The following is a 16,530-nucleotide window of genomic DNA, read 5'->3' as shown; positions in this document are numbered from 1 at the left end:
TGTCTGCTCTTGTCCTTCTTGTCCTGCACCACTGTGTTGTCAGACCAGTCCAGTTTGGTGTTTATGTAGACATCCCCAGGTACTTGTAGCGCTGCACCACTTCCACATGTTCCCCCTGAATGGTGACTGGAGGGCTCAGAGTCTCCTTGGTACGTTAAAAGTCTTGTTGACGATTTAAGCCTAATAGCAGTCCAAAGGCAGTCAGACATGGAGATAACATGCAAACTACATGCAGGGAGGACCTGGGAGGTGAACGGTGGTCTCCTTACTACGACGCAACAGAGCTAACACTATGCCACCGTGCTGATCCAAACAAAAACACAGTTCCTTTAACATTAGAATTACTGGAGCCTACGAAAAAACTCGTAGATCCGTCCCACCTTAAATCTCTTCGCACCTATCCGCAAGTGTCTTTTGTCCTTTAAATGTGTTGATAAGCAGCAAGCAACCTGCTATCACATTCCCACCACGCACAGTTTTCTCAGCTCAAGTCTGTCTACCTGCGTGTCAGTTGCTTGGAGTTGTATAGAGTGAGAAGTCAAGCAAAATCACACCTTTTACAAATAGTATATGGTTATTTGGAACACATGCATTTCATGTGTGCTCCGTGTCTACAACGATCTATGTACAGTAAACACATCATTAAAACAGAAACGTTTTTCATGTTATAGTAATAATTGACAAAATGTAGACATTAAGTGTGTAATGTGTGAAGCCTGATTTCACAGAGATGTGAATGACAGTGCCATCTCTTGCCCAGGAGTGGAATTACTCTCTGTGAACAAGCCCTGAGAATACTCCCTACTTTCACGTTACGTGACACTGATTAAAAAAACACAAACGTAATTTGTGACCCCTGCGCAACTCACGTTTTGTTATAGGGTAACCATTTGAGTCCAAAACTGAACTGCATGTAACAGGAAAAGATGGCGAGAAAGGAAGTGACATCATCTGGAACGGAAGTGACATTTCTGGGACGGAACCGCAAGTGACGTCAGCATTGGCGCCTGAACTGGAAGTGATGCCTTCAGTACCGGAAGTGACGTCATCCATGCCGCCAGAACTGGAAGTGGTGTCATCCTTGGCACCGGAACCAGAAGTGCCGTCATCACTGATGCTGGGACCAGAAGTTCATCATGAAGGTCATCACTAGCCCCTGAACCTAACGAGATTTCATCGAGGATGGTCTGCAGAAGATTGAGAAAGAGAGTTAGTGCAGCTCGTCACCCACTGGTTTGGCGTGGTAGTACTATTCTTAAGGTCTTTCAATTGTCTCTTGATCGCACCTGTGTGGCAGTAGATAAACCCCATCTTTGCATGCATTCTTGCTGTTGAAAAAAAAAATCTTTTTAAATTCCTGGGATCGATTTTTGGAGCTTGATTTTTGCCTCACATCTCAGCTTTGGTTGGCGTTTTAGGTTTTATGTTATATTTTGACCGCATCCTACAAATTCCCAGGAGCGGTCAATTGCACCGAAGTAGGGTGTAGTTATCGACTATGCCGTGTACTGAACAGACGAGCATAAAGGTTTAAAGCACCTGTAGGCAAACCCAGTTTAATCTATACTAATAAAAGGCAAATCCCTCACTCACTCACTCACTCACTCACTCACTCACTCACTCACTCACTCACTCATCACTAATTCTCCAACTTCCCGTGTAGGTAGAAGGCTGAAATTTGGCATACTCATTCCTTACAGCTTACTTACAAAAGTTGGGCAGGTTTCATTTCGAAATTCTACACGTAATGGTCATAACTGGAACCTATTTTTCTCCATATACTGTAATGGACGTTAGCTCGATGGCCGTGGGGAGCGGAGCTGCGTGTGACATCATCACGCCTCCCACGTAATCACGTGAACCGACTGTGACCGCAGTACATAGAAAAGAAGGACGAGCTCCCAAAGAGCACTGAAGAAAAACGCTGAATACTTTATTCGCGAGATACAAGTTTAATGAGAAGACACGAGGTATAAACGAGACTTTGGATCACTTTGTAACGGAGTTAAAATTGCTGTAGCGAGAAACTTTTAAGTGCCGGGTCTTAGCTAACATTAAATAAAGCCGTGGACATTGCAACATCACACAAGAGAGCAGCTCACGTGAACTTACTGAACGCAGTACGAGTGATCACTTCCACGCATCAAACCTGTTCAAAAAAAGCATTACACAATTGACAAGGTGATGGCTTTATATGTCGTTCGTTTATAAAACAGCGAAGAAGCTGTGTAAAGGCTGTTTCACAAAAAAAAGCTGAGCGTCTTATATGAGCAGGCAGTCAGCTAAAGAAGGGAATCAATAAATATCTATAATCGTAATAAACAAACAAAAAATAACGTACAAGCCACAGATTAAATAAAGGAAATAGGTACCTGAACAGTAAAGTAAGTCTCGAAGAGCTACACAATAACTATAAGAATCATAATAAACGAACAATAAAACAGTACAGAACCGCGAAGCAAGGAGAAACGATGGCCTTATATGGCATCCATTTATAAAGCAGCGGAGAAGCTGTGTGAAGGCAGCTACACAAAAAAACAGCAGAGCGCCACACTCTGAATTTATTCCTCGCATCACCGTTATACCCTCTGATCTCCCATTTGAATGGAAATGCCTCAAATTTCTAGTAAGGCTCTGCTTCACGATGACAATTACTAAGTCTCAAGGACACACCCTATAAAAGGTTGCCATTGATTTGAAGCAACATTGCTTTCCTCCTGGACAAAACTAGACGTTGCATTCTCAAAAGTAATCTCAGTGAACAGCTTGGTCATATTACAACCGGACTGCTGAACTGACAACGTGGTATACAAAGAGATCCTTAACAGATAGTTGTTGGTATATTTTCTGTCAGTTTAAAAAGGTTTCTTTTCTTCTTAATAAAAATTTAAAAGCAGTTCTTCGTCTCTGCGAATCGTGGGGATTTTGCTATATACAGTATATATATATGTAGATTTATATGATTGTATGTATGTATGTTTATATATATATGTAGATCTGTATATATATGTATATATGTGTCTGTGTATATATATATATATATATATGTGTGTGTGTGTGTACGAGGTGTGGCAGAAAAGTAAAGAGACTGGCAACACTGCAAGCGATCTGGCAACGCTGCGCTGTTGTCCTTGATAGAGCCCGTGTATCAGTACCCTCCCATAGCTCAGTGCGAGTTTCAACTCCTTCCGTTAACTACGTGATTTTTGTGACTGCTATTAGCGAAGTTGTGTTTTTGGCTGTGCGTCACGCAAAATGGAACAGCGGAATTTGGAGCAACGTTGTGCCATTAAACAGCAAGTGTGACGTTTGAAAAGTTAAAACAGGCCTATGGGGAACATTCTTTATCCCGAGCTCAAGTTTTTCGCTGGCACAAATCATTTTTGGAAGGCAGAAAACACGTTGAAGATGAACACCGTTCAGGGAGGCCTTCAACTTCGAAAACCAATGAAAACATCGAACGTGTGAACACTCTTGTGAGATCAGACCGTCGTTTAACATTAAGAATGTTGAGTGAACAATTAAATTTGAACAGCTTTACCGTTCATCAAATTTTGACTGAACATTTGCACATGCGAAAGGTCTGTGCCAAAATGATGCCGAAAAACTGCCCTCTCCATAACAGAATTTTTGACCTCAAAAGGCATTCCTGTGGTTCCCCAGTCCCCTTATTCACCTGACCTCAGTAAACTGAAAAATGTCCTCAAAGGACGTCATTTTGCGACTTTAGAAAACATCCAAAAGAGTGTAACGGACATGCTGAAGACCATACCGGTTGAAGACTTCCAGCGATGCTACCAACAGTGAGAACAACGTCTCCATCGGTGTGTAGCTGCCCAAGGGAACTACTTTGAAGGGGATAACATTGATGTTTGAAAAAAAAAAAAACTTTGGTAAATAAAAAATCAGTCTCATTACTTTTCTGCCACACCTCGTATGTATGTATGTATGTATGTGTGTATATATATGTATATATATGTAGATGTGTATATGTATATATATATATATAGATATGTGTATGTGTAGATATGTGTATATGTAGATATGTTTATATGTATATATTAATATGTATATATGTTTATATGTGTGTGTGTCTTTATATATATATATATATATATATATATATATATATATATGTGTATATGGCAGCAACACTCATAACAGTGACAAAACAATTACATTGACAATCATGTTACGTTATTTTTAAAATGTTTCGGTTTCTTTTTTATAACTTCTTTAACACACTACTTCTCCGCTGCGAAGCGCGGGTATTTTGCTAGTCTGAAAATAAACGCATTGAAAAAGGGAAAAAAGACGTCTTTATAGACGCAACTCTCAAAGTGACTGCTGTTTTTTCTGTCCTCCCGGCCATCTGAACTTACGTTTTGCCTTTATTGCTTATTCTTTAATATTACTGTTATTTGTTTTTTGTTTCATATAACTTTCTTTTTTGTTGTCTTGTAAAGCACTTTGAGCTACATTACCTGTATGAGAATTTGCTATAGAAATAAACGCTTCTGCTGTTGTTGTAACAAAACATCCCAAGCAGTGCCTCACACAGAGTGGCATTTTGCACTGGGACAGCTCAACGGCACACGCTGTGTTATCAATCAGAGAGTTTTTGACCAAAAATTGTAGATGTTGCTTTGCACCTCCCTGAAATGATCAGATGTTGTCGCTCCCTGGGGCTCTATTTTGTTTCCAAAATTAAAATTGAGACCAAGGGAAAGAAGATTTCCTGCCATCTTAGAAATACAGGAAAAAAAATTTGAGGAGGCTCTAAACACGGTAATCAGAGATGAGAACAGGAAACGGAAGAAGCACTGGGACAACTGTACTGCATCTCAAGGGGAGTACTCTGATGTTGACGATGATGGAATTACGGTACATTGCATGTAAAGAAAAGCCAAGCAAAATGACACCTTTTATTGACTAACTAAAAAGATTACAATATGCAAACTTTCGAGGCAACTCAGGCCCCGAAAGCTTGCATATTGTAATCTTTTTAGTTAGCCAATAAAAGGTGTCATTTTGCTTGGCTTTTCTCTACATTCATAATGGCTAACACGGTACAACACCCTAGTACTACAGACATGTAAGTTGCATAATAAAGTTTTTGTTCTAACAATTCCAAGAATTTTCAGGTCCCCTCTTGAATATTCTAACCATTCTCATAAAAATTGCCTCTGCTATTTAAAGGCAGAATATGTATATGCAAATCAGGTGCAATGTCCTGATTCCTCCCACTATTACACATGCTTGACAGTTGTCCTCTAACGTTGTACTGATCACGTGTCCAACCCTTGTGCTGCCCCTCTCTGCCTTACAGTGCAATGGAGAGAAGAGGAGTCTGCGGCACTACTGGTACATTTCTTGGCCAGATCAGAAGACCCCAGACAAAGCTCCGCCCCTCCTGGAGCTGGTACAGGAAGTCGAAGAGGCGTGCCAACGGACAGAGGGCCACGGTCCTGTCATTGTTCACTGCAGGTAAGTATTATTCTGACTGACACTTCTATCCAAAGTCAGGTCAGATCAGGTTGGGGAGCATGCACTGGTACAGTGAGTTACCACACCCACCACACAACAAAGCAGCTTGGGATCCTGTTTGACAAAAAGCAGACACCCTCCGGAAATGACCCTCTGTTTGCCGCATCCAGGTGAACTTTAATGTGATGTTATTAAATTTCCAGATTCTTATTCTGTTTTTAAATTATGAACTCAAAAATATCACGAACTCACGTCCCGTGAGACGAGACTTAGCATATATATATATATATATATATATATATATATATATTGTGGACTTGACCTGGACACAGACAGGCAGACATGTTGTTCTTCAACCACCACACGTGTTTATTTACAATATTTACAATAATATATTGGTCACTCAGACCCAATTCAATGTGCACAAACCCCAACAGTCAGTCCTGGCCTCACAAATGCCTTCTTCTTGGGCCGCCTCCACACCTCTCTCGTGCCTTGTCCTTCTTCCACCCGACTCTAGCCTCGAATGAAGGGAGACGGCCCCTTTTATGCTGTCACGGATGAGCTCCAGGTGGCTCCCGGCATTCCCTCGTTGGCCACGCCCCAACGTGGCGGAAGTGCCGGCTGTTTTCCCTGCAGCTCTCCGGGTGTCCTTCCTAATCTTCCCCCCAGCACTTCCTGGTGTGGCGGAAGTGCTGAGGTCCAGGGTCCCCAAGGCATTGGGGCGCCTCCTGACGTTGACCACGGGCCCCTGCAGGGTGGGGCTTCCATGCCTTTAACCCGTGGCCCCCAAAGCAATCAGGAAGGCGGCCCCCACATGATCCAGGGTGGGCGCAGACCCAAATCCGGTCCCGCACGGCGTCCCACCCGGGTCGTTGCCCCTGGCATCCCTGACTATATATATATATATATATATATATATATATATATATATATATATATATATATATATATATATATATATATATGCAGTCAAGTCCAAAAGTATTTGCACAGTTACAATGTTTTCATAATTTTTGTTCTGTACATCAATGAATTCAATTACCGTATATACTCGTGTTTAAGTTCTCCCACGGATAAGTCGGGGCTTGATTTTACAGTATCATTTCCGGTATTTTATAATGTCGGTTGTATAAGTCGAATGCGGAAACCTCACGCTATTGGTCCAAGAGATAACGATATGCTAACGCCCACATGAGAGAGTAACCACGGAGCACACGGCAGGATCTCACATCCTTATACACCTTTATCGTAAGAGCATCCCTTATCTACGATGGAGCGTTCGATCAGAAGAAAATATGAAGCTGGTTTTAAATTAAACGTCGTTGAAGTGGCAAAAGAAATTGGTGACTGCGTTGCTGCAACAAAATTCGGTGTCTGAGAAACTGATGAGAGATTGGAGGAAGTGAGAAGATTTAAGAAAAAAAGAAAGTGTATGGGCTGCACGGTGGCGCAGTGGGTAGCGCTGCTACTTCACAGTTAGGAGACCTGGGTTCACATCGTTCCCTTGCTTTTGTGCGTGATGCGCTGGAAAAATAGACAAAATTATGTCTCTGGAAATAATTAATGTTGATGGAGTACAAATGCCTCACCGCGTAGTAAATATCAGGGGAGATGGTGCTTGCTTATTCTCATCTATAGCTTGTTTAGTGCATGAAACTCCGTCTTTAGCGGTACAGATTCGGGCTGACATTGTACGACTTTGGACAGGCACTTGAGGGGAGATGTTATGAATGGACACTTTGATGTTCTCATTCTCTACACTTGCATGCCTGATGTACACATGGAACACACAAAAATTGAAGATAAAAGTCGGTCGCCTTAAAAGGCGCCTAGTAATATGATATTTGTGACGTCTAATATGTCTTATTTTCTCTTATTTTGTCTAATATATTGGGTAATACGAGTGTAATGGTGACTAAAGGGTGTTATTTCATGTCTAGAGGGCACTAATAATGTTAAAATAACGTATTTAGAAGGTCATAAACAGGTTTTCTATACTCTAACTGCGAAAATATTCAATTTATAAGTAAAGAATCCTACTTCGTGAAAATTCATTTATCACGGTAGAGTCTGGAACGGATTACCGCGATAAACGAGGGTTCGCTGTACATAGTACTGGGAAAGTGAATACATTATAGTAAAATGTTATCGAGTTTATTGCAATATCATAATGCATTATTATTTCTTTCATTGTATCAACTGTTGCATTATCGCATATGTTATTTATAAGATCCCAGTTGGAAAATATTATGAGCAAAGATATTAATAGAGGCCTGCACTCACTGGCCACTTTATTAGACACAACACAATTATCTAATCGGCCAATCAAATGGCAGCAACTCAATGCATTTCAGCGTGTAGACATTGACAAGATGACCTGCTGAAGTTCAAACCGAGCATCAGAATGGGGAAGAAAGGTGACTGAAGTGACTTTGAACGTGGCATGGATGTTAGTGCCAGACGGGCTGGTCTGAGTATTTCAGGAATTGCTGATTTTTATGCACAACCATCTCTAGGGTTTACAGAGAATGGCCCAGAAAAGGAAAAATATCCAGTGAGCATCAGTTGCCTGGGTGAAAAAGCCTTGTTGATGCCACAGGTCAGTGGAGAATGACCATACTGATCTGAACTGATAGAAAGGCAACAGGAACTCAAATAAGCACTCGTTACAACCGAAGTGTGCAGTAGAGCATCTATGAACACACAACACGTCAAACCTTGAAGCAGGTGGGCTACAGCAGCAGACCACACCGGACAGGAAAATGGCACTTCAATTCTCACAAGCTCACCAAAATTGGACAACAGAAGATTGGAAAAACGTTGCCTGGTCTGATGAGTCTCGATTTCTCTGCTGTGACATTCGGATAGTAGGATCAGAATTTGGCATCAACAACATAATAGCAGGGATCCATCCTGCCTTGTATCACCGATTCAGGCTACTGGTGGTGGTGTAATAGTGTGGGGGGTATTTTCCTGGCACATTTTGGGCCCCTTAGTGCCAACTGAGCATCATTTAAATGTCACAGCCTACCTGAGTGTTGTTGCTGATCTCGTCCATCCCTTTGTGACCGCAGTGTCCCCATCTTCTGACGGCTACTTTCAGCAGTGTAACGCGCCATGTCACAAAGCTCAGATCATCTCAAACTGGTTTCTTGAACATGATGATGAGTTCACTGGACTCGAATGGCCCCCACAGTCACCAGATCTCAATCCAGTAAAGCACCTTTGGGATGTGGTGGAACGGGAGATTCACATTGTGGATGTGTAGACAACAGATCTGCAGCAACTGTGATGCTATCACGTCAATATGGACCACAATCCCTGAGGAATGTTTCCAGCACCTTGGCGAATCCATGCCATGAAGAATTACTGTACATCAGTTCTAGGGGCAAAAGGGGGGTCCAACCCAGAACTATCCAGGCGTACCTAATAAAGTGGTCGCTGAGTGTATCGTACTCCTTCCTGGATTTAAACACCACGAGAGTTTCGCTCGTGACAAACTGTTGTTTCTTCTTCAGTTAAATATCTACAGAAAATGATTTCTTTGGATTTTGGAAATGTTTTGTTACTGCATAAGAGTTCACATTAGAAATTCGGAATGGATAAATATGCGGGCAAATCTTTTAGTATGGAGAAAATTAGGATGACTGAATACTTTTGTATGCCACTCTACGTATTTTATACGTTTTCGCTGCATGATAATTGAAGGGGCAGCAGCATCCTTGCCCTGTTCGGTGTTGGTTGCCATTCCATCACCAGACGTAACATCGACACTCGAGGAGGTGACAGCTGGTCATTGGATTCCATTGTGGAAACACGAAAACTCCACAGTCCAGATGCTCCTGTATTCCTGCGGCCCCCCTGAATTGGCGCACATGCTGCTGCTTCTGCTTCTGCGGTTGATGGCCCCGATTTTACCTGCTTGTTCTATTTTGGTCAGCCTTTGGGAGATGTTAATATTATGTAGCCGCATTTCACATTTCCATTCTCTGTGTTCATTATGATTTTCGCCTTTGGCGTCACAAAGATCCTGGCAGAGAACAGAGCTGTTCCTCAGCCACCTGGGTTGTGCCAACCTTGCCTCTGGAAAAAGAACTCAAGTGTCTAATGAGGAGAACATTACAGAGGAGAAGAGAAAGCACTTGAGGAGCAGGGTGACTCATCTCTCGTCTCGTGCTCGCTGCTCCTCAACAGCTCACCCCAGGGTCCCCTTTGGCTGTAAACGTTCAGGTTCAATATCTTTGAGTCCGGGTGGGCACCAGGGCAGAAGAGAGAAAATGGACATTTACAACATGAATAATTCCTGAAAAGCTTATTATTCTTTTTTTTAATACAAAGGAGAACACTAGGAATGCCCAAAAGCAACCCCCTGTGATCCTCAAGTAAGCCCCCCCGGGGTCAGTGGTGTTAGTCCGAGACCCCTTATGAGCTGGACCAGTGCCTCTCAGGGTTCAGTCCCGTGGGCCACGTCTGGTTGTGGCTTTTCTTACCAACAAGATTCTTCTTTTGACTGAACTCCTACTCGGGGCCAGCACTGGGTGAATTGGGGCAGTAAAACTGTGACATATGACATATGGTGACATTCAGACTCAGGACGACTGTCTGATTCCCATTACTCTAATCATGTTGTTTAGTATTAACGTCCAATGACCTACACAAGCCACCACTATTACGGGTGGTCTTCCAAACTTTACTTGGGGGCAAAAAAACAGATAATAATAATAATCCTCAAACTGGCATAACATAGGACACAAAGATGCAGCAAAATAAAATGAAAAAAGGCAGCAAGACTGCATCCAATCAAGGCTGTTTTAATCCAAATTCTAACCACTGAAACTTACGTTGATGCTGTGCAAATATCAGTCAGTCAGCCATCTTCCAATCCGCTATATCCTAACAAAGGGTCACAGGGGTATGCTGGAGCCAATCCCAGCCAGCACAGTGCGCAAGGCAGGAAACAAACCCCGAGCAGGACACCAGCCCACCGCAGGGCACACACACCCACACACCAAGCACAGTTTAGGATCGCCAATGCAGCTAACCTGCATGTCTTTGGACTGTGAGAGGAAACCCACGCAGACACGGGGAGAAGATGCAAACTCCACGCAGGGAGGACCCGGGAAGCAAACCCAGGTCTCCTTACTGGGAGGTAGCAGCGCTACCCACTGCGCCACAAATATCGCTCTCCGTTATTCACCACCATCTATGACATTCAATCTTGGCACATTACACATGTCCTCCATAAGCCGTCTCTCGCTGGAAAAACTCAATGAGGTTGTGCATCGATTGACTGCATAATTTGCATATCTTAGAGAAGATGTGGTAATTAGGAATCATCGGTAAATATTTAAGGATATTTTTCCTTCAATCTCATTGATTTCTGTCGTCAGATTACTCAATTTATTTCTGTAACATAAATGAAATGTATTTATTTATGGAACTACCTTGGTAAAACTGTAACAAAATAAGGCTGATAGTTTAAATAAAGACCTACAAAGCTTAATACCAGTGTGGCCGACTGCCAGGGCACTTACCAGGTCGGGATGCCTTCGGCACAGAAGGACCGGGAGGAGGGTTTAAGTGTAGATATTGTCTTCCCCGGACCGATAAAGGTCAGCCCCTTTGGCTTACAGTGGGGCCAGGGGTTTGGAGCATGGAAGCTCAACCCTGCTGGGGCCTGTGGCCACCACCCGGGGGGTGCCTGGGCGTTTACAGGGTCCTGTTTGGCAGCACATCAGGAAGTTCTGCCGGAAGAAGATTGTTGGGCATCTGGAGTCGGGAGGAAGAAGAACAAAGCCTATGAGGAGGAGTGGAGGCAAAAAGGACTGGAAGCGAAAAAGACTGTGCTTGGTGTTGTGGACATTGTGCTCGTGTGGGGAGCGAAAAAACCTGTAAATAAAGGTGTACTGTGTGGAGAAACTTGTGTCCTGCTCGTCTGTGTCGGCTTAGGGTGGTTGTACACACCCAGGGCTTCACAATAGATAGATAGATAGATAGATAGATAGATAGATAGATAGATAGATAGATAGATAGATAGATAGATAGATAGATAGATAGATAGATAGATAGATAGATAGATGTGAAAGGCACTATATGGTAGATAGATAGATAGATGAAAGGCACTATAGATAGATAGATAGATAGATAGATAGATAGATAGATAGATAGATAGATAGATAGATAGATAGATGTGAAAGGCACTATATGGTAGATAGATAGATAGATAGATGAAAGGCACTCTATGATAGATAGATAGATAGATAGATAGATAGATAGATAGATAGATAGATAGATAGATAGATAGATAGATAGATAGATGCAATGCATATGTCTAGGTTATATCCTGTTTTGTATGGGATTCCTAAAAGCAGTGTTAATGTTTGCAGTAATAAAATACATTACTATGTATGTTTGTGATGCTCCATCTGTTGAAATGACAAATGCAGTACTTATGTCACTGTTATGTGCTATTTGGTATGGGATTCTTAAAAGCAGTGTTAATGTTTGTGATGTTCCATCTGCTGAAATGACAAATGCAGTGCATTTTATTGCTACAAAGGTTAGTGATAACCAATTTGTTGGAATGGCAGAGACTAGGAACCAGACAGACACACAGACACTTATTCTTTCATTAAGGTGGAAAAGATACTAGATAATAAAAAATTGAAATAAAAGACAAACAGATGAATATTTACAGGGTTCAAAGGCTCAGGGTCGTCCACAAAAGCTATTGGTTCCAGGCAGCTCTGTTGTGAGTTCTCCTGAACTATCAACTTGTCTTTATCTTTACAGTGCAGGAATTGGACGGACTGGCTGCTTCATTGCCACCTCAATTTGCTGTAAGCAGCTCAAGAACGAAGGTGTCGTGGATATCCTAAAGACAACCTGCCAGCTGCGCTTGGACCGGTAAGACTGCGCCTTCCTGCCTTGGTGCTTTTTGTTGTATCAGAGAATAAACGACAGGCAGTGACAGTCGGGAGGTCTTTGAATAAAGTTGTCATCATTCTGGTAAATCAGCTGACAGGTGCAGCGTGCCAATGCAATGTAAATGAGGAGCACAAGGAGCCAGAAGGTAGTAGTGGAGCTGGGTGGAGGTCAGGGAACGTTCCTGAGGCGCAAGGCCAGCACCCCAATTAAGGCAAATTAGGCGGTTGACTAGGGCACAGATCATAAAGCCGGGGGAGGATCTCAGCCGCATGGGTTAGGTACCGAATAGTCAATTGGGCACTGCTGAGGTGCACACAGACGGCCATCATGGATTCTGTCCTGACTAAGAGCGCAGGCAGCTAATCATCCCTGTTAAAGTGAAGCCTTCTCTTTGTCTTTTCCAGAGGAGGGATGATCCAGACCTGCGAACAATACCAGTTTGTCCACCACGTCCTCAGCCTGTATGAAAAGCAGCTGTCTTGCCAAGTAGAGGAATAAGAAGCAGCAGGGCAGCCGCCTTCTTCTACAGCCAAAGGGATTTCTGGGAAAAGGACTCAAACGCAGCTGGCTTCTTGGTGAACGGGAGTCATCGACAGAGACTTGACCGGGGGTGTGGGTCCCAAAGCTTCTCATCGTCTTCGTTTTACACTCTCATGACAAGTGAGGTGGACAGCAAGAGGGTCACCAGATGGCTTTCTCTAAGAGACGAGAGTCCTCCATCACGCTAGATGACACAGATGAGAATCGATGCTGTCTTTTTCTATTTCTTTTTCTTTTTGTTTCACACTCCCTTCTGATTTAATTGAAAAAAAATAAATCCGCTTTATCAAAATGAGGTGTAGACAAGGAACAGTGACAGAGATAAAGACCTGCTTTGGAGGTGCACAAATGATGCCCCCCCAGTCAAGGCAAAAAAACAACCAAACTTTAAGAAGAACAACAGATTCATAAATAAATAAATAAATAAAAGATCCTTTTTTTTTTTGTTGGTGGAGGATTTCATTCGAGACCCTCCTGCCCTCCGGACTCCAAGAAGACCGCACTGCATGGATGTGATTATGCGAGCAAAGGCGGTCCGTGACAGGAAGGTGACGGTCGGGTCGAGGAGGACACTTGCTGTCATTTTGAGAATTTCTTTAAAGCTGCGTCATCTGCATTTCCGCCTGAACTCGGTCGACTTGCACACAATGGCCTTACTCTGTGTTTGTCTGTCTGCTTCCCTCATGCTGCACACTCCAGAGGCTTTGCAGCTCCGGGCAGGCCATGCTGCCAATTTGTAACATCCAAGAAAGTAAAAAAAAAAAATATGTAGAAAAAGCAACAAATGTTGTTTTATGTAGCGCCTTTCATTGTGAATGCCATCCCAAACGTATTATCAGTGGGCTACCTGGCTCACTCAGGGGTCCCCCAATGCCAGCCCCAACCCCAACCAATCCTGTTGCAATTTGTGGCCACTGATTGGACTGCAGACTTTATTGACATAACTAGTTTCACCCAATCAGATTCCGTCTTTTTTGGGGATGCAACAAAAAAAGAAAAAAACACAAGGAACTCAACTTTGTGAAGATTCTCCGATCGTACTGACACCAGTTCTGATTTTCGGATTCAGACTTGGATGTAAACATCAGACAACACAAGGAATACAACTTTCTGGATCTTCATTCCAAAACAGAACTAATTCTAAAAGGTGCAAAGGTGCAGACTGCATGGACAAAGCCAGTCTCACCAGATCGGGGGTCCAATTTGTGTGTCTAAACCACACACGTGGAACACACACAACCTTGGAGACTTCCATTCCAGAGCGACGATGATTCGGAGAATGCGGGCTGATTGGTTGCGACAACACAAACCTGCGTCACCTGACTTATTATTTTTTGGACACACCCAGCACTGATGGGACTTTCCAGCTGTGTACACATCAAAAAAATAAAAAAGTACATGGAATACAACTATGGGAACCCTGGTTCCGGAAGAATAGCAATTCTGACAATGTCAATGCCGCCGGGTTCATGTGACTCATTTTCTCGTTTCTCTTTAACGTATCCAAATGTTTCTCTTTACTGTGTAAATGGCAAAAAAAAATTATAACATTGAATCCAACCTGGTAGACTTCTGTTCAATCCATCTCTCCATCCATTTTCAAACCTGCTTATCCTGAGTAGACTCGCAAGGCAGCTGTAGCCTCTCCCAGCAAGCATCAGGTGCCGGGTGTGGCAGAAAATTCTGAATACAGACAACAACACTGGAATGCCCCGATTTAAGCAATAAAACACAGGCAGGAGAAAGCGTCAATCGTTATTCTTTTTCTAAACCTCCAAAGAGGTAACAAGTGCATTACATGTTAGCCACATGTTACAAAGAATAAAAGTGTCCTCTGCGCTAATATGTAGCACAGAGAATGGAAAAGGCAGGCGTATGGAAACCACTCGGTAAGTGACAGATCGGTGGTGATCACCTCGATAGACATGTTAATGGGGGGTACGGTTGGAACAATAAAGGAAATGGGTACTAAAGTAAGTCTAAAATACCTACACAATAACTATAATCGTAATAAATGAACAATAAAACAGCGGACAAGCCGTGGATTAAATAAAAAGGCTGTAGTTATCAGCAGGGAGGCGTGAATCCGTGGCGAAGCAAGGAAGGGAATGAAGAGACCGTAGCGGCGGACGACCATATATAGGCAGGCAGCCAACAACGTGCGAGGCGTTGGGATGGGGGACCCAACGCCGCCTCACACGGTGACCGAGCTGCAGGCTATGGGCGTATAAATGTACGTAAGTAGGATTCCGTTAGCGTTGGGAACCCGCGTACCAAATTTCTTAAAGATGGGCCCATAAGTAACAAAGACTGTTGGAAAGTTCAATATGGCGACCGACATTGGCATCATACAACCGAAATAAGTATGTACATCGGTTTCGGTTAGCGCAGGGAAGCCGCCTACCAAATTTCGTGAAGATGGAGCCATGAATAAGAAAGTTCAACATGGCGGACGTTGTCGACCAGTATGACCATTACGCGTAGAATTTCGAAATGAAACCTGCTTAATTTTTGTAAGTAAGCTGTAAGGAATGAGCCTCTCAAATTTCAACCCTAACCCTAACCCTAATTTCAGCCTTCTACCTACACGGAAAGTTAGAGAATTAGTGATGAGTGAGTCAGTCAGTGAGGGCTTTGCCTTTTATTAGTATAGATTCATTGATGAGGTCACTTCTCAAAAAAAGGAATCCATCCATCCCCCAACCTGCTATATCCTAACTACAGAGTCATGGGGAGCCAATCCCAGCCAACACAGGGCGCAAGGCAGGAAACAAACCCTGGCAGGGTGCCAGCCCACACACACCAAGCACAATTGAGGATCGCCAATGCACCTGACCTGCATGTCTGTGGGAGGAAACCCAGGCAGACACGGGGAGAACATGCAAACTCCACGCAGGGAGGATCCTGGAAGCGAACCCAGGTCTCCTAACTGCGAGGCATAATGTGACATATAACTGCATCACAATCAAAAGAAATGGTGCCAAAGGGATTATCTGAGACCTAAACAAATGTGAAGGGTGCCATATATCAAAAGAGGTGTTTATATGCCAACACACAGAAGGAAGGGATGAGTATAGGAAAAGCATGAAAAAAAAACCCAGGCAGATTCTGCTGCAGAACCAAACCCCACTCACTTTACAGCCTGGTAATTCCTGTCAACCAGCCAGTAGTTCAGGCAGTGTGGTGTAGTGGCTAAGGACCCAGACCCCCATCTCTTACTCAATCTATGGTCCTGTATGCACTAAACACGTGTCACTTAACTTGCATTTTGCACAACTGTAAAAATACATGAGAAGTGATTAAAATGTATTGAGCCTTAACCCCAAGTGGTATTCTACAGTGAAGCTTTTAAATGCAGCCAAAGACCATACTCGCATGTCTCTCTCATAGACTAGATACAGTAGCTCAATAAAAAGACGGGCAATAAAATGGTTCAGACAATGACAGAGCATCGAGAGTGAATACAACATCGCATGACAAATGGAAGAAACCCCCAGGTTTCCTCTTTTACTGCACTTGTCAACATGAGTGTCTGCTGAGTAACCCTATAACCTCAGGGTAAGCAGTCAGTCA

At 43.1% G+C, this 16,530-nt stretch overlaps 1 protein-coding gene across 5 annotated transcripts in view; it reads left to right on the top strand.

Moving 5' to 3' along the window:
• The window catches only part of ptpn5 (protein tyrosine phosphatase non-receptor type 5), a 153,989-nt gene extending 139,490 nt beyond the window's left edge, over window positions 1–14,499 (top strand). For all 5 annotated transcript variants that reach the window (XM_039736632.1, XM_039736614.1, XM_039736598.1 and 2 more), the window contains 3 exons: window positions 5,330–5,487; window positions 12,283–12,396; window positions 12,822–14,499. In XM_039736632.1, the coding sequence (XP_039592566.1) occupies window positions 5,330–5,487; window positions 12,283–12,396; window positions 12,822–12,915 (366 nt within the window). In that variant the 3' untranslated portion in view covers window positions 12,916–14,499. The remainder of the gene's footprint in view (window positions 1–5,329; window positions 5,488–12,282; window positions 12,397–12,821) is intronic.
• The last annotated feature ends 2,031 nt before the right edge of the window (window positions 14,500–16,530 follow it).

This window comes from Polypterus senegalus, chromosome 1, assembly GCF_016835505.1.
Source record: "Polypterus senegalus isolate Bchr_013 chromosome 1, ASM1683550v1, whole genome shotgun sequence".
Lineage (NCBI taxonomy): Eukaryota > Metazoa > Chordata > Cladistia > Polypteriformes > Polypteridae > Polypterus > Polypterus senegalus.
The sequence above is the reverse complement of the archived record's forward strand: the minus strand, read 5'-3'. Positions and strand labels throughout refer to the sequence as shown.